Raw genomic sequence first — 18,783 nt, 5'->3', positions numbered from 1 at the left:
CCTGTGCGAGGAAGTGGCTGGTCTTGGGCAGTTGGGGGTGCCCAGGAGCAGGCCAACTGTGTCTCCAGGGGCCTGGGCTTGTCTCAGGAGCCGTGGATGGAGAAGCCCAACAGGCTCAAGTGCAGGACAGATGGCAAGCCTCAGAGGTGGCAGTGATGCTTAGATCCACAGTACAAATCCAGGGGATGCCCAAGGGTCAGATGGCTGCAGGAGCCTAATTTACTCTGGAGGAAAGAGGGTGTTAGGGAGTGATGAGGATCTTGTACTGACTGCATTCAACTTCTGGAGTCACCAACTACAGACTAAACTAGAGCAACTGAGCTTCCCTGGGCTGGAAAATGTATGTTTTAACACCATGTGCAAAATGGCCTACTGACTCCTTGAGCAGAAAGAAACAAAGACCCTTACGTGTGGGTGCTGTGCCCAAAACTTCTACCCAGGCACACAGTTTGATGCCCTTGATCCTGTCCCCAAGCTGGAGAGGGAGGTACTGTTGTGACTTGTGACACTCCTCAGATGGGTATCAAAAATTCAAAGGAACAAAATTACTGCTCAAGTTCCCCGGCCCTCCCTCATCCTGCCAAACAGCAAGCCCCAGGGCAATGGGCTGCAGAGAGCTGGAGGCACCGGCTTTCAATGGCCACTACAGCTGCAGACACCCCAGCATTGACACATGTGACCCGCGGCTAGGGTGCCCCTTTCTCCCCCCACCCCAGTCCTCAGCTTTCAGCTTAGAACACTCCTACATCCTGTCGGGGGCCTCAACTTTTCCATGATTTCTCAGGCTGTTTCCCACAGTAACCAGGCAGAATCCCCCTTTCCACACACACCACCTGTGCCCCTACCCCTCACCCTCTGAATGAACAAGGAAGACCTCGTGCTGAGGAAATCTGACCACTGAAGCCAAGGGCGCAAGAGTTGCCATGGTGTTAAGACCTCTTGTTGCTGTGGTGTTAAGACCATACTAGCTCACCAAAGACAGGAAGGCTGGGCAGAGCTGACTTCAGGGATAGCGGAAGGTGGCAATGGGGTGGGGCTTCTCTTTGACTTTCAATTTTAATGTTGCACTAAATATCCCGGGCCTCCCTCCCTAGTCAGTGTGGAAAGGGGAAGCATGGGGTCCTCTAGGACTGTCCTGTGCCAACCTGGATGTCTGTCTTGGGTGTTCAGCCCTGGGCTGGGAAGGTATGAGCTTCTTCACGGGCCTCTGGTGCCCTCCCACTTTGCCGGAACCTTCTGGCCCACTGGGTATGGAGAAGCAGACCCTCTGTGGCTTCACAGAGTCACCTACCACTTGCAGGCAGTTGAGACAAACCCTCCCCTCCCCACTCTCCACACCTCCCCCACTCCCGCTTCCTCCTTCCCATCTCTGGGGCTGGGGAGAATGGTCCCCATGTATTAGGACAGACTCAGAGACTGTGGCATCCTGACACGCCTAGTGGGTCACAGGCACATCGGTCCCGACACTGCCATAAACAGCTCCTGTGGGCTTCATCTGTACCAGTGTCACCCCAAAGCAGAGAGCCTTGTCATTCTCCAGGGGCAGTGACAACAACCACAAGTCTTAACTCTCCTTGATAGATGGGGAAATTAGGGCTCAGAGAAGGGCATGATTTTCTTAAGGCCACATCGCCAGTCAGTGGCAGAGGCGGTGAGAAACCAGGTCCCATCTGGCAGGCCCGATTCTCTGGGTATCCCGAATGTGCCCCCAACTGCCCCTGGCCCTGCACTCACTGCTCAGGTCGTGACAAGGACACATTTTACTGAATTTGCCTCCACAGATTCAGAGAGATTCATTAGTATGAAAAACATGTTCTCACCGCCCTTGCCAGAAGATTCTTGACACAAACACAGTTGGAGGTTTGGCATAATTTCTCTCCCTTGTTAGATATTTATATAAAATTAGTCTTGGAATGGTCCCCTGAGACTGCTCCAAGACCCCCATCTTCCAACGAAGGACAGCAGACATGGGGCAGGGTCTGAGTCCGGCTTGAGCCATTCAGTGGCACAGCTAAGCATCGGGCCTGCAAACCTGCCTGAAATATCTCAGCTGCTCATTTGCAGAGAGACCACGGGAGGGAAAAAGAAAGGAAAACCTGCCACTCACGAAGCATCTACTTTGAGCCAGGCATTTTGCATAAATTGGTCCTAACCCTTAGCACAGTCCTCACAGGGAGGCATTTTTACCCTCATTTCACATGTAAATAAGTTGAGATGCAGAGAGGGTGAGCCACTTGCCCCAAACCCTGCAGTCAGCAGTACAAGGGCTGGAGTTGGTGCCCGTTTCTTTCCCCCATCCCAGAGGTTGGCAAACGAGAGCCTGCAGCCCCATCCAGCCCACCGCCTATTTTTACTGAAATGGTTGAAAAACAGAAAGGAATAAAATAATAATTCGTGATTGGAGACCATATGAATTCAAATTTCAGTCTCCATAATTAAAGATATACAGACACTGAAAACATTATATAAACACTCAGACTCTAAATAAACTTTAAATAAATACAGTGTTAAGGACTGGCCACCCCCAGCCATCTCCAGAATTGCCCAAGGTCACGGGAAGGGCTTGGTTGAGTATTTTTTATCAGAGAACACACAGGAAGCAAACTTTGACCCTCTGTTTCTTTGAAGGAAAGGTTTGCCAAGCCCCTCTCCCTCCCAAGGGGTCCTGGGGTGTGCTTGGTCCCCCAAACAGGGCATAGGGCTGAAATGCACACGTTCTCTGCTTGCTAAACCATATGCCCTGGGACTGGATCTCTGGAGAGTGTTTTCCCAGTCTGTTCTTCTAGTGTGCACCCCTTTTTTATGGGTAAAAATGATCTAGTACTGGCCCCAAAGGCAGAGTTATACTTCCATCCTCATCACAGTCCTGGGAAACAGCCCCCCAAGAATGTCCCTTGGGTGTGCTGGGAGGAGCCTGATATGAGGGTGGGAGAGGGTATGGGCAGGGTTGAGTGAAACCAGAGGGAAAGTGTGTGGGGGGGCGCATCTAGCTGGCTTCAAAGACGCTATCACCAGGGGGGTAAAGGAAGAGTTCTCTACCTTTCAAGCGACTCCTGGGGGGGCCACATTTATTCTCCTTGACTTTTGAGGCTGTAAAAGGCTTCCCACTTCCTCTCCCTCTGTTCTCCTTCCCCTGACTTCCTCTCCAGGGGTAGAAGGGTCTCACTCCCCAAACTCTCTGAAGAGACAGAAGATGAAAAGAATTAGCTTCTTGCTGTAGCCACCAGCCCTGCCCTGCAGTTGTGCATAAGTGGGGATGCAGATCCAAGAGGGGGTTGTTTTGAGCCCACCTGGGCAACGCATATGCCACCTTGCAGGGTCCTTGGTGTTTCCCCCTGGGGGTCAACAAAGAAGCAAGAGCTGCCATAAAACCCAAGCCCTTGGTGATGGAGCAGTGGGAGCAGGGATGGAAGGAAGGGGAGGAAAGGAGAAGCAGAGGAGACAGGGAGGAAACACAAGACAGAGGGAGGGAGGCAGGGGAGAAAGAAAGGAGCGTGAAAGTGATGAGCGGAGGGAGGGCAGCCATGAGGCAGGTGCCCTGTGTGAGCGCCCACAGATGCTTCGAGTTCCTTGTGGCCTGGGCAATGCAAGACTTGAAGGTGGTATCAAAAGGGCACAGGGCTTGTATTGGGAGTAATGAAAATGCTCTGAAACTGATGTGGTGATTAAAAAAAATGAGTTGTGAACTTGAACTCGGTGAATTATATCGTAAGGGAAGCCCATCTCAAAGAAAGGTGCGAAATGAAAGACACAAGGAAAGGACAGAGAGAGAGAGAGGGATGGTGACAAGTCAAAATTCACGTTGAAGGACCTGCCACATGCCAGGAATTACACTAAATGCCCATCTGTGCCCCTTACTCATTTTATTCTTGCCTCTGCAAGCTAAGTGTGGTACCCCTAAGGTCACGGACAAGGAGACTGCAGTTTCCACTGCCTACTGACAGACCACCCCCTACTCATTAGCAGGGACCGGAGCTACTGACCTCCACACTGGGGCAGAAGGACACCAGCCTTGGGATGTGGCTGCCAGGCAGAGGGCGGCCAGCAGGTACCACCGCGGGGCGTGGGGTGGGGACAGCTCTGGGCACCTCTGCAGAGTATTCTCGAGGGCTGTGAGAGCTGCAGCGGTCAACACGGCAAAGGCAGGCTTCTGTTAGAATCCCATAGGGTAAGAAACAAATTTGGGACCCTTTAAGGGGTAAGTGGTGAAACGTTCTGACCAGCCGCTCCTTCCCGAGAAGGAGGAGGGTGGGTTGGCAGCTCGTCCTCTTACAGGACTTGGGCCAGGAGATAAAGTCAGCCTCCACCACTTCCCTCCAAGGACCCCAAGTTTTGGCCAAATCAGGACGCCGTGGAGACACGATGGGCTCAGTTCAGGTTACCGGGAACTCAGATTCCCACCCCCACCCGGAAGCTCACTTTTGCATTTCTTAGCACAAGTTCCACAAATGTCTTCTGGGTGAGCTGCAATGTAGCCTTCACACTAGCAGTAGCCAGAGCAGGGACTGCTTTGCTGCTCTGGGCCTTTTTTCCAGTCCAAGATTATGACTCAAAGCTGGATTCTGTCATGGTTTGCCCAGAAGCCACTCAGCAGAGGGAGCATCACTGGGTGGCCGGGTTGAAGAGGGGCCCTGGAGTTTCTGGGTTCCCACTCAGTTCCCAGAACTTCCCTCTTTGAGGGGCCCTGGAGTTTCTGGGTTCCCACTCAGTTCCCGGAACTTCCCTCTTTGAGGGGCCCTGGAGTTTCTGGGTTCCCACTCAGTTCCCGGAACTTCCCTCTTTGATACCTGGTTTCCAGATCTCAAAGGTGGGGTGCCGTTGTTCACCCCTCCTATTAAGTCTAAGGCTAGGTCTAGCATGAAACATTTACCCATTCACGCGTTCATTCAGTTACTCATTCAGCCAATCTTACTGGGTTCGGCCTCGCCAGGCGGTAAGGAGACAGCAGCGAGCACCCACCCATCGGCCTGTCCTTGGGAGCTGTACACATTAGGCAGACAGGTTGGGAGCAGACCGTACAGTCTGGTCTCTGTTGAGGGCGGAGTGCACGGGGAATTTGTGGCCTCGAGTGGGGATAAAGGGGCGAGGGCAGTGGTAGTTGCTGGGCAGCTCAGAACCTAGCGTTTTACTACTAGAGCACCCAGAAAGGTGGCCATAATCCCATTCAGTTGGGAAATGCTCTCTCTGGTTGCAGAGGTAAGAAAGCAAAGCCAGGCAAAGTACTGGCAAGAGGCCTTTTGGGGAGAGAGGTGGCCAGAGGGTAGAGGGCCCCTTGCCACACCTGCCTCCCATCAAACGCTTCTCCAGACGCTTTCTGGAACGTGTCCTCCAAGGGCTGGGTGCAGGGGCTCTGGGTGCAGCCCCTGGATGCAGGGATTGTACTGGAATGGGCAAGCAAGCAAGACAGTTGGTTCTTAATGAACAATATCTCCTGCTCAGGGAGCTTCCCCTAGAGCAAGGCAGAGTTTGGGGAGGGGACCCCCACAGGCAGGGTGGGGCCCAGATGTGCAGCGCTCTTCTATTCCCAGCCCCTCCCTAGCTTGCAGAGGGTCTCAGGTCGCAGGCCTCCGGTGCCTCAGTTTCCCCATCTGCTATCCATGGGACAAGCCCAGAGTCTGGCTTAAGCTCAGGTATAGGCAGCATTTCAACATGGAAAGGGCCTAGGTTTGTGGGGTCAGAGAGGTTTGGGCTGGAACCCTGCTCTGCCAGACAAGACCATGTCTCCTAATGTGGCTACTTTACTCCCAGAAGCCTGCTGCTGGTCAGGGTCTGCACTTTGTGAACCACACTGTTCTAGAAGAACATCCCCCAAGGGGGAGGGTCTCTGCTCACTGCCAGGCCTCAAACAGCATTGCACGTAGATTCAGTGCTTGTGAATGCACGAACCTTTAGTGGTTTGCTTGGGTGGGAGCTGAAAGGGATGGGTGTGGGCCCAGGGAGGGTGGCACACAAGTGGTGCAAAGTGACTAAGGAATTTGGGGTGGGGAGATTGTGCTGGACTTTTCTGGTGGGCTCTAAATGTCACCTTATAAAGGGTGAGGCAAAGGGAGGTTTTGTACAGATATGGAGAACAGGAATATGATGATGGAGAAGGGATGGGGGCATTGTTAGAGAGACATCTCTAGTAACAGGAGATGCACCACGTTCCCCACTCTACTTAACGATGGGCAGAGCTGAGAGGCCAAGTGGAGCTAGACAGCATGGAAAGCAAGAAAATGAAGAAAATGAAGACCAAGAAGAGGGGCTTCTGGTATCTGCTGCCTGACTTGCACCCTGGTACTACTGAGAAGGAGACACAGAAGGAGTCATGTGGAGGCGAGACTTGTGGAGACGTTTGGGGGGAGACACGTGGGGAGGCTGGCAACAGCAGCTGTTACCTTGATATGGCATCTCCTTCTGTGCCAGCTTTCTGGGCCTGCCGCAAAGCCCTGTCTATGGTTCCCTCCTGGGAGATGCCTTAAGCCTGTGGCAAGTTTGGGGCTTCAGCAGCCCCGCTTTAAGTTGACCCTGTTTGGATGGGCATTTATCTTCAAGAGAATGGATAATTTTGGGGGGGGTTATTGGGACACTTTTAGGACTATCCTTTCCTTTCTACTAGTTCTGTTAACTTTCACACTAAGTTTGCTTTGCCTTCGTACACATGGATGACTGGATTCCTTTAGGGAGTGCAAGGCTTTTTTTTGGGGGGGGGGGTCCCTGGATACCCCTTGGTTGCATGCTAATACCATAAGTCAAGGAGTGTGGACAGCCTGAGGGTGGACATCCTTCAGACTTGGGGAAAGGCAGGGAAACATATTCTTCTTGGAAGCCTCCAGAAAGAATCAGCCTCACCAACACCTTAATGTCAGACTCCTTTTCTGGAATAATAACAAAATAAATGTGTTGTTTTCAGTGACCAAATGCATGGTGTTTTGTTAACGGCAGTGCTGGGGATGAACACAGGTTATAGCCAGTGGGGTTACTAAGCAGGGTCAGCAGACTGCAGTGAAGAGGCTGGGGGCTGGTGCCCAGCAGAGGCAGGCAAGGCTGTCCTGGGGAGCAAGGAGGAGCCAGGAAGGGAAGAAAGAGCACCCTGCTGTGGAGGTGGCTGCTGGGTGGCCACGGGGAAGAGAGGACAGGCCAGTTCAGCTGCACTGGCTCATGGAGTCTTCCTGGGCTGACACTGTCCCCTCCCTCGAGGACAGGCAGGTGAGTCTCCTAGGGATTCTCAGTTCAAGCCAACATTGCTCCCCTCAACAGTGGTAAGGACTCTTGGCCAAAGCCCTGGCAGCCTCAGTGGGAAAATCCACCTCTGACTTTCCTAGGTTTCCTACAACCACCCTGCTCTCCAACTGTATCCCACCCTCCTCTGACAAAGCCCTTGGCTCATTGCTTCCTGGCTCAGGGGAGGTCGGAACATGGCCATGACTTGTGCTTGAGGCTGCTGCATGGCCCAGGCAGGCACCACCACTCGTTGACCTTGGATTTTCATAGCTGTCCACCTAGGGTGGCACAGAGCAGGTGGGCATCACATCAGCAGTGTGAAGCATGGGGCTGCTATTGACTTTGGCTGACTTCTTTGTCGCTTGGACAACTGACTTAACGTCTCTGAGCTCCGATAAAGCTCAGAGCACACCCGCTTATGTGTAGAGCTGAGACATGGCTGTATAGAGAATGAATCGAGGCCGTGAGCCTAGAGAAGCTGGTACCATCTTAGATGAAGGGAACTCTCCCACCTGCTTTTAAGATTCGGCTCAGAAGTCTGCACCTCATAGCTGGCTCCTGGGACCATGCACCCCTCATCTGGGTGCCCAACCTGCTTCTCCACCAGGCTGAGAACTTTCAGGAGGTAAGCATGGTGGTGTGTGTATGGGTGCTCTTTTCTGAGCACCTTAGCACAGGGGCTGGGAAAGGATAGCTCCACAGAACAATCAATACGTAGTCACAATGGCAAACCTGTAAAACTGGCTCCAAGGAGGTACTCAGTGAGTGTTAGTTCACTGTTGGTAAGTGCTTAGCAAATAAGTTTCCCTGGAGTAACTTATTAATAGGAGCAGCTTATTAATGGGAAGAGGTAAGAGCTATAGGAAGTGGCGTCAAGACTCAACAGAATCATGTCAACTGCTTTCTATACAGCCCATATATACTTTGTGAACTAAGTTAGCTTTGCACTCCAAGCCTCCTCCTGAATGAGGAAGACAGACTTGGTCAAATGAGCATCTTCTCCATCAGGGATGTGTGGAGAGGTCTCTGGATCTGCATTTTGTAGAGATAGCTATGGGTGGCTCACAGGATGCTTCTGACAGGGAGATTCTAGGGCTTGGGAGGCCAGAAAGGAAGCTGAAGAGACTGTTCATTCAGGAGCAGTAAAGTTAGTTCAAGAACAGCAGTGAAGGAGCCCTAGTCTGTGGGCAACATTTCACACCTTGCTGTTGCAAGGACTAAAGGGGACACAAGGTCCTGGGGTCGTCAGGCAGTTTTGCTCCCACCATGCTCTGCACAGACCAGACTGGGAGACTGAGAGTCGGCAGTGCCCATACAAGCTTGAGAGTAGACGAGCACCCCATAGGATTGTGTGAGACCCTCGGCAGTTCACGCACGCTTCTGGCAGCTTTGGGAGCTGAGCAGGCAGGCTGGTTGAGGATAGACCTCTAGGTGAAGGAACTTAGGCTTGAGATGGGGGCAGGAATTTGTTAAAGATACAGCGTGAGGGCAGAACTGAGTTCAGGGCTCTATAGGTGGCTTTCTAGACCTGTTCATCTCCATCAACACTAAAATGGCATTTCTGCACCCCAGTGCACAGCACAGTTCTGGGCAAGTGGTAGGAAGTTGCAACAGAATGAATGAACGAACGAATGAATGAATGAATGAATGAATGAATGAATGAATGAATGGGTCAGTCAAGCAGACCAGTATGCTCCGGGCAAAGTCACGGTCCCTGGACAGCACAAGGAAAGCCACATGCTCCGCGGCACCCTCCCATTTACGTGTCACCCTGCGAGGCAGGCCAGCGCCCTCCTTCCCTCCAGCTGAGCCTCTCCAGCGTCACTTCAGTCCTCAGTATCTCTTAATACCCTGCTCTGGTTTCGTCAGCAGTGAATTTAATTTACACCTTCGTCCCATACCTGCATAGATCTTGGGAATGAAATTCTAGCATGTCCTCTCTCCTGCACCTCTGTCACCCCAGATACGCAAGTGTCCAAAATTTTCTCAGAGTCTTCTAGATATTTCTCTATTCTCTTTCTGCCTTTCATGGATGAAAGACACAGCCCCCTTTACTCATGTTCCTGTCTCAGGGTCTGGTCCATGGTCTCGGGGGGCAACCAGAGCATGGAGTTAATTGCCTGGTTTAGCATCAACCTTACTTCCTTCCAATTGTTTCATCTTCCAACGACTGCTGTACAGTATCCAAACCCACGGCTTAGCCTTCACGTCCTGCCCTCTCTACTCGGCCAGTCCTTTTTTCTTTGACCTGAGCAGGCCCCTGCAGCCCTCCGCCACCCAGGGTGAGCATAGTAGGTGCTCTATGAATTTGCCAAGCTGGGCTTCTCCCTTTATCCCCAGCTACAGCAGCAGCCATGGCTATATGAGGATTTGGGTGACCCATGTGACGCTACGTGGCAGAGTTGGGCCTCAAACTTAGGACTCCCCTCAGGAAGGGCAACATAGCTGAAAGAAAAAAAAGACCTGCTATCTAGCTGTGTGGCCCAGGCCAAGTTCTCTGATAGTTAATGTGCACCTTTGAAAATGGAGGTAATAAAGTCATCTCTGGGGATGGAAGGAGGGGAGACCTGGGGCCATGGGAGGACATGAGGCTCGCAAAAGCTTCATGCGTGTGTTCCCAGCCCAGAATGTCCCAACCAGCGTCTCAGAACAATCAGCACCCTAGTGGTGATGAGATGTGGGACTCCCCTCACTGCGCCCCATCCTGCACACCAAAGGCCAGGGTTGTTACCTGTCTGTGGTTCCCCTGGGGACTGTGACCTCTGCCCCGCTCCACACCTGGAGCTTCAGGGGTTTCTCTTCCTGCTGCCTAGGTTCTCGGCTCTGGTTCCTGGACAGTTGGGAGCTGTTGGACCTCAGAGACATTTCGTGGGCGGTGTGGCCAGCGGGCCTACAGCGGAAGAGCTGCTGGTAGGCTGTGCGGAAGTCCCTGTTCAGTGCAGCGTACAGGATGGGGTTCAGGGCCGAGTTGGCATAGCCCAGCCACAGAACGATGGCTTCAAAGACCTCGTTGATGGCATCATCCCCTCTCAGCCCACGGTAAACAAAGACAGTGAAGTAGGGGAACCAGCAGACGATGAAAGCCCCCATGACCGCGGCCAGCGTCACTGTGGCTTTGTGCTCCCTGACGGTGGCCGCCTTCCAAGAGCTGACGTGATGGATCCTTTTGGCCTGGTCCCGGGCAATCTTGAAGATGCGGTAGTAGGTGATGCACATGACCAGCAGGGGCAGGTAGAAGGTGACCAGTCCATCTACCAAGCCGTACACCAAGTTGACCTGGACTTTGCACTTCGGGACAGTGTGAGTGACCATACTGGTCTCGTTCCTGCTGTTCCACCCCAGGTGGATAGACAGAAAGGACAGGGTGATGGAGATGACCCAGATTAAGACCAGGGAGACGGCGACCCGGAGCGGGGTGATCAGCACGGGGTAGCGCAGAGGGTCTGTGACGGCACAGTACCGGTCCAGGCTGATCATGAAGAGGTTGAGGATGGAAGCCGTGCACAGCATGACGTCCAGGCTGGTATAGATATCGCAGAAGACCTTGCCGAAACTCCACCTGCAAGACAGCTGGTAGAAGGCTGAGAAGGGCAGCACCAGGAGGCCGAGGAGAAGGTCGGTGACGGCCAAGGAGACAATGAAGCAGTTGGTCAGGCTGCGGAGCCGGCGGTTCAAGCCCACGGCCAGGCAGACCACCACATTGCCAGCAATGGTGATGAGGATGAGGACCGTGAGGACCACACTGACGGTGATCTTTAATGTGATAGAGTCTAGACAGGAGGAGTCTGTGACATTGGCTGCCATCCTGGGGCCCTACAGCTCCTTCCTCTGCCCACAGCCCCCCTCCTGCTGCGTCTCTTCCAGCTCCCCAGTGTGTCAATTATATCAGCCACTGGATTCCAGCTGCCCAACAGAGCAGTATCCAGAGCTACATTGTCCGGCCCAGTGCTGTTTTACTAGGAATAAATAAAGCAGTCTCCTGGGGAGTGGGGGGAGGGGGTGGGCAGGAATAGGAAAGAAGATGAGGAAGAACAAGTCCCTGAAGCTAGGTTCCTGATTCAGATGCCAGTCCTCAAGTTGTGCCCTGCAGAGCTGGCTTCTTCCTGGATCTGGAGCAGGTCTCCATTCACCAGGTTTTGCATAGAGGCTGAGGCCCTGGGGCATGTGTCCGGAGGTGGCTTTGGTTTTTTGCTGAAGGGATCACGGGGAGATGGGTCTGTGTCCCTCTCCATACCTAGTGGCTGTGCCCATCCACGTGATGGGGGTCAAGTCCAGCTGCGTCCCCCACTCAGAAGCACTGGAGAGCAGGAGCTGAAAATGCAAAGGTCAAGTGTTGAGTGCTTTGAAAGCAGATTAAGACCCTGACCCAATTCAAGAAGAATCCATTTACATCCTGGCCTGCCTTCAGACACCAGGAGGCAGGGATCAGTCAGAACACCTCTCCTTTGGAGGGACTGAGGCCATCAGGACACAGAGTTGGGGGAAGGAGGAAGAGACAAGGGGCTGGACAGTGGTGTTACCTTGCCGGATGGGAGTGGGGAGAGACAAGGACTGTTTATACCCGAAAAAGAAAGATCTAGACATAGATGCAAGCTCGAGGACCAGAAACTGCACCCGAAGGCTCACTGTGTCTGGCGCTCCATTAAGCATCTGGTGAATCAATGATAAAATAATAAACACGCTAATGTAATAACTTTACTCTTAGGAAACGCTGACACGGCCTCTGACATTGCTGTCTTACAAACGTCACCACACTCTAGGGCAAGCACTGTTTTAGTAAAGGGCCTGTAGCTTGGCCTGCTGTAACTCCTCTGTCACACAAAAGCGCCCACACAGGCAGCGTGCAAATAAACGAGTGTCTTTGTGTACCAGTGAGATATAAATTAGGGACACAAATATGAATTTCACCTCATTTTCACATGTCACAAAATCTTGATTTTCTGTTTCCAAACTATATTTAAAAATGTAAAAATCAGGCTTAGTGTATGGGCTGCACCCAACCAGGCAGATCTGTCTTTCTCTCACAGTTTGCCCACCGCTCACCCCGCCCCTGGTCTGAAGGGCTCTCTAAATCTCCTCTTGATTAGCAGCACACATGGCCCCTTGTCCAGGTCAGCTTGCACAGAACTCACTCAATCTTTCTAATGGCTGCATAATAGACCATGGGGTGGGTGGTTATGATTTATTCTATTAGTCCCTATCATGGGTAGGGCCTTCGCTCCCTCCCTCCCTCCCACCTCACTGCAAACATCACTTCAGCAGAATGGCTGCACACACAATGCTTCTTGGTTAAATCGCAGTGAGTCCCTCCTCTTAGTGATGCCATTCTGCAGTTCCAATCTATGCCCAACCAGCTAAGGCCCTGCTGAGAATTCCTGGACTTTGATGTCGGCTGGTCCTGGTTTTCCAGAGATCAGCCAGGAGGCGATCTCCTGAGATCTGGGGGTGTGCAGAAATCAAGTCGACAGCAGAACCCTCAGAAGCCAGCTAATCGCCATGTGACATAAATGAAGCCTCTCCAGACTCTTGCTGGGAGCGGTTTTGCAACCTGAATAAGAGAAGCATCATTTAATCATAACCACTGTGTCGGTGCAGGGATCACGCTCCTGGTCACCTTCTGCCACTCCAGCTGGCTCAGCCATCAGGCCTCGGGAGCTGGGCCTCTGGGTATTATTTTTAGAAGATCTTTTCATTACATAAATAGCCCAAACAGCATGGCTCTCACCGCCACACTTAATTAACTTTGGAGGGGGTGGCAGCGAGGGTAGATCTCTGTTTGTGATCAAAATTTCCTCTATGTTTCCTTTATAGCCGGGTACAGGTATGCCGGCATTGGATCGACATTTTAGGTGATTTTGGAGGTTTTCAAGTACAAACCAGCCTCTCACATAATCAGAACTCTCTTTTCTCTCCTCTCTCCTTCCTTTGCTCTCTTCCCTTCTCTCCTTTTCCACTAGTATTTCCTTCAGAACCTATAATGCCCCAAATGCTCTGCCAGGTGCTGGGGTGCATGGAGGAGAACAGCACTGGTTCTCTTTACTGTGGAGTTCTCAAAGAACCTCTGTTGTGCTTCTATTTACAGTTCAGGTTCTAGAAGTTTCTGGTGACCTTTTGTAAAGGCCTTTGGCCTGAGCTCACTCCATCTTGCCCTGTGGCTAGATGCTTGACCTTGGGGGCCCTGGTACCATAAGACCATCAGCGTCGTTGTCACCACTTAACAAAACTCACTTTCTCAAGCTTTCAGATTTCCAAAGTCATCACAGGCTGAGTACAGCCCCCCCCAGGGTCTTAAGGTGTCAGCAGTGGTCTGCTACTGGGTCTCACCCACCCCGAGGGACATGGGAATCTCCTTCTTTTTTTGTTTTATTATGTTTAAAATGGTTCAGAAAGCAGAGTTGATTTTCAACTCTGATATTATTACTTTGTAATAATATTACCTGATATTATTACTTTGGCTATTATCACAATATTTTACATAAATAATTTAAGAAGATATCTTTCAAAGTTTAAAGTTAGCCATAAATGATGGAAACCATAACTAGCCACATGCCAATACATATTTTGCTAATATAAAAAATTATTTATATTTCATATAAGAGGAAACATGGGACATAGGTCAAAGTAGTAAAACTATGATAAATGTTCTACCTTACTTTTCAATTTCCTTGCTTCTAATATGCTTTTTTTTTAATTTTAAAAAAAGGTTTATTTATTTATGCATACAGAACTGGGGTATAGGCCAGTGGTGTGTGTGGAAGGGTGAGAGGATTCACTAGATACAGAGTGGGGAGCAGAACAGGCAGATCTACTGAAATACACTGCTGAGGGGAAGCAGTGGGTGTGTCAGGAGAGGTTCGCCAAAGAATGAGGTAGATATGTGACCTGGTGGGTCACATGTGGGTCAGCTCCCTGGCTGGGGATCGAACTCGTGCTGCAGTGGCTGTGATAGCTTCATAGTGCTGTGCTTTAAGGGCCCTACTAAGCTGTTTTTTGAAAGAACTTTTACCCAACTACTGCTTCCTTTGTCTTAAGTTTCTGTTTTTTCACTTTATTTCATCGACATGTAACATATTAGATTGGCATATTCAACAATGATTTGATATTTGTGCATATATTGCAAAATGATCACGTTAAATTTAGTTAATATTATCCATGAATATACACAGTTACAAAAACATTTTATTTCTTCTGGTGAGAACTTTTAAGATGGACTCTCTTGGCAACTTCTTAAATATGCAATATGGTATTGTTAATGATAGTTCCCATGCCAGGTAAGACACCCCGGGATAGTTACCTGATAACTGGGATTCTGTGCCTTTTGACACTTCCCCCATTTTGCCCCACCATCCACTCCCCACCAGGGCCCATCCCTTCTTCCTCTGGGCCCCTGGGAGTCCACAGGTTCACCAGGCCTCTGCCTCACACACACCCTACACAGCACCCGGCCATTTTCTCTGTTCTGCCTTTTGTTAAGTGTCATATATATATATCTATACACACACACATATGTATATATATATAATGTCATATATATGTATATATAATGTCATATGTATGTCATATATAATAAATGTCATACATATACATACATATATATATGTCATATATACATATATGTAATAGTTATCCCACCAGGTCACATATCTACCTCATTCTTTGGCGAATCTAGGCAGTGGCAGTAGAATCACCATCATACAAAGACACAGGAAAAGGATGTCTGCATTAGCAGGTTAGCAAGGGACAACATAGTTGTCCAGGAGCAAGTGGATGACTCAACGCGCGCTGGCACATCTGAGCTGAGCGGTGAGGTCACACACATAACAAGTGAAATATTACTTCATCCTCGCAGTAACTCATGAGTGAGGAAAATCCCTGTCCCCTTTCAACAGCTGAGGAGAGTGAGGTGAAGAGGACATCCATCACACTCCAACTCAGTGGCCAAGAAAGAGCCTGGATACAAACTGACCTCACACTCCTTCTGCCTGTCTTTGTCTCAGCCTTCAATCTGTCCTTTGCTGGTTCTCAACAAACATTTCTGAATGTGTCTCCTCACACTGACATTCAAGACAACTGGGCTTTTCCCCAAATATACCCCTGGTCACTAATGTCTTTGCCTTCTCCTTCACTCGGAGTCCTGTTCTTCCTTATATTCACCTCAACTACTTTGCTCGCAATGTGTAGCTCCAATACCTCCATCTTCCCAGATGCCTGCACGTGGGAGCCCCTGCCCCTGGGCTCTGTATCGGTTATTCTGTCCCACCTGCTATGTTAGTATGTCTCGGGGTGGGAGGTTTCTCCAGTAGGGCCTGAGCCTTGCGCTCCACCACCGTCCAACACCCATCATCCATCTACCTGCTCACTCTTCCACGTCTACCACCCATCCATCCACTCACTCATCATGTACCCACCTTGTACCCATCCATCCAACAACCCATCCATCATCCAATATTTCCTGCTGTCTGTATGCTGGGAGCAGTATAGTATGGAGAGAGAGAAAGAGAGAGAGTTTCTCCACCTAAGGAAACCTCAGGGTACTCACCTTGCGTTCAGCGGGTCCAGCTAGCATGCGACTGTCTATGTGAGAATGGGTCAGTTATGCCCCCCATTTTATAGTGGAAAACTTCCAATACACACAAAAAGTTGAAAAAGGAAGTAATGCAATGTGCATTAGATCTGGCCCAGCTGTCTATGCAGATTAAATAATTATCTGTTGACCCCTCTCATCCTCTGTGTGTGTGTGTGTCAGAATGATATGAGATTCATTAAAGCAGGCTCCAGTCAGCTACTTCCTCTCCCATTTTGCAGGCTGACCACAGATGCACCTGCAGGAACCCTGCCGCTTCCTCTTACATCTTCTCATCTTTGCCTTAATAGCCTTTGAAATGGCACTTTCAGGAGAATTTGTTCATGGGTTGCGGTGCCCCCCACTCCTCCCTGGGGAGGCTTCTGACCTTTACCTACAGTCATTACCAAGCAAACACAGCCATAACAAAAAGCAGCAGTGGCAGCCCTGAGCCTGCCTCATGGTGTGCCTCGCAGAGGCCATGCTGCCAATTAGCAGTCAGGAGCAGCCGCTGCCTGGTGTGGTAAATGCACCCTGCGCCCTCGCAGTCTACAGCAGAGCCTGCCGGAGCATTGCAGGAGTCTGCTCCGGCCACTTCCCATGTCCAGCCTTGGCTGTCACTAAGTACAGCTGCTTGACTGGCACTCAAGGTTCTCTGTGACCTGGTTATGTCTTCTCTCTTTAGCTCTTGTCTCTCAGCTGCCCTTGGGTGTCCTAGGGGAGCACTTTGAGAAACACAGCTCAGGTGGCCTTTAATTCCTCTGCTTTTGAATGTGTCAGGCCCAGTCTAACTGTATTTCTCGGCACATGGTGTTCCCACTGCTTGAAATGCTCTTTGTCCCATCCAAAGCTGATGAACCTGCACTCTTCACCTCCTCCAGGAAGCCTCCTGGGAGCACTTCCTCCATCCTTTCTACCTCTACCCATGTCTGCAATGGCCTGTACTTTCTGGAGAACACAGAAAGGAGTGGTTCTCTGACCCCACTGGGGAGAGTTCTGAGTTTTCAGGATCATAAGAAAACTCTTAGTGGCGTCCTTGGGGATTTACTGTCAGACTGTGTCTCCCTGGGAACTGCTGTGATGGGTGGGATCCAGAATGCCATTCCCCTCCTCCATCGACCCATGTAGTGGCAAAGAAAACAGGGACTTAAGAAGTTGAGGGCCACCCCGTGAGCAGAGGTGTAGCCCCAGTTCAAAGACAGGTCGGATGGGCACCCCAACTTCCCTCCTACTTCTCCTCATGCACAAAAATACCAAAAGAAACGCCACTGGTGTTAATTTTGTTAGCCACCTGGACAGGGGAGACTATTTAAGTGACCAGTCTGGAGGTTGGGGTCTCGGGCACATCGAATTTTATCAGACTCAGTTCGCCAGTACATTTCCCTTTTTCATTAGTATGTGAAAGAGTTCCTCTTTCGAAGTTTAAATTCCTCACTCCAGGCATAAAACCCTGGGGAGCTGGTGATGGCACGAACATGGCACGAACAGCCATTGGGGGAATCGGTTAAGGTTCATTTGTGGGGTTGCTTACTAGGCCAGCAAGATGAGCCAGAATTCCCTGATGATAATTTGCAACAGGAAAGGAAAATGGTGTTCATCAAACAGCAGCCATGTGCTCACCAGCTTCTGGCTTCTGGGTGAGCCACCGGGCAATCCTGTGAAGCAGGAGGTTTAAATCTCTCTGCAAAAACTGACACTCAGAGAAGTAAAGGAAGCCTCCGGGGCTGACCAAGGACTTTGACAGTGAACATATCGGGGTTCTAATTCTGGTGCTGTCATTTGATAGCTTCGAGACCTTGAGATGATGTAATATGTCTTCCTTCACTTGGTGGATGTGAACATTCAGACAGGAGGTTCTGTGAAGCACTTCATGCCCAGCCTGCCCTAGGTCATATTATTTGTAAGAATGTTATAAAGTTATCATGTATAACACCAAGAACTATTTGTGCTACTGTCTGAAGTTGTACCACCAGAAAGTGGCCTCCCGCACTCCAGAGAGTGGCTGTGCCTTCCCAGGGCAGGGGCGCATGGTGACACATCTGGGAGCTGCTGTTACAGCAGGGGAGACCAGCACTGAGTGACTCGCTGCAGAGTGAGTGAGGCTCATTTAACTGCAATTGCGTTGAGTTATGTCAAGGAGGAAACTATAGGGAGCCACAGGAATGCCTAATAGTGGCATGTTTGAGTTGCGATCTGTCCAGATGGGAAGGAGGTAGCTGAATGTACAAATGGATGGAGGACAGGCAGATTGCAGACAGAAGAGATGTTGCAAAGGACAGAGGACAGAGGTGGTGGTTTTTGTTTTTTCTTTCAAGATTTATTTATTTATACAGAACTGGGGTACAGGCCAGAGGGGCAGGGGCAGTGAGAGGGTTCACCAGAGTCAGAGTGGGGAGAAGAACAGGCAGATTGATGAAGTACACTGCCGAGGGAAGCAGCGGGCGGGTCAGGAGAGGTCTACTGTGCCATGTGGGTCAGCTCCCTGGCCAGGGATCAAACTCGTGGTAAAGCAGCTGCTGTGCTTTAACTCACTGAGCCACCAGGGAGGGCCCAGATGGTGGGTTTTAAAAACCAGAGCCATGGGAAACTAAGGGGTGGCAATGAAGGGGGAGTATGAGTGGTTGGGGATTTGATTCTCCCCACCACTTGTGTAAGCAAACTGGAATGGTATGAAAGTGCACAGGACAGAATGCCATGTGGTCATCAAAAAAAAAAAAAAAAAAAGGTGGCATTGGCTGTCTGGAGTGATAAGGGATGGCTTCCAAAGTTGTGCTGAATTTGTTATGAAAAAGGGGGTGCATGTGTGTGTGCCCTGGATGTGGTTTGACTGCTGGCTCAGGAAGGGTCCCTGTGAAAAGGGGCGGGTGGTGGCTTGCTAAGGGCATCTTTGGGCTGAGTGAAGAGAAGACTTCCTTTACTGTATGCCCTGGGGGGCCTTGGGAATCCTTTTAGCTTGGGTATGTAGTGCTTGTTCAAAACCTAACAGCCACAAAGTTTGACAGCCAGAGAAGGGAAGG

General features: G+C 50.6%; 1 protein-coding gene across 4 annotated transcripts in view; it reads right to left on the bottom strand.

Annotated features, from left to right (window-relative positions):
- The window catches only part of HRH2 (histamine receptor H2), a 42,885-nt gene that overhangs the window by 10,839 nt on the left and 13,263 nt on the right, over window positions 1-18,783 (bottom strand). Inside the window, exons 2-3 of one of the 4 annotated variants that reach the window (XM_012722723.1) lie at window positions 9,982-11,514; window positions 3,040-3,178 (exon numbers count right to left, since the gene is read on the bottom strand). In XM_012722723.1, coding sequence (XP_012578177.1) covers window positions 3,040-3,178; window positions 9,982-11,007 — 1,165 coding nt within the window. In that variant the 5' untranslated portion in view covers window positions 11,008-11,514. Of the gene's footprint in view, window positions 1-3,039; window positions 3,179-9,930; window positions 11,515-18,783 lie in introns of those variants that run through there. The other 3 variants (XM_012722724.1, XM_012722722.1, XM_004679239.2) reach the window with 3 other exon arrangements.

This window comes from Condylura cristata, unplaced genomic scaffold (genome assembly GCF_000260355.1).
Source record: "Condylura cristata isolate star-nosed mole 26May11 unplaced genomic scaffold, ConCri1.0 scaffold00008, whole genome shotgun sequence".
NCBI classification, from domain to species: domain Eukaryota; kingdom Metazoa; phylum Chordata; class Mammalia; order Eulipotyphla; family Talpidae; genus Condylura; species Condylura cristata.
The sequence above is the reverse complement of the archived record's forward strand: the minus strand, read 5'-3'. Positions and strand labels throughout refer to the sequence as shown.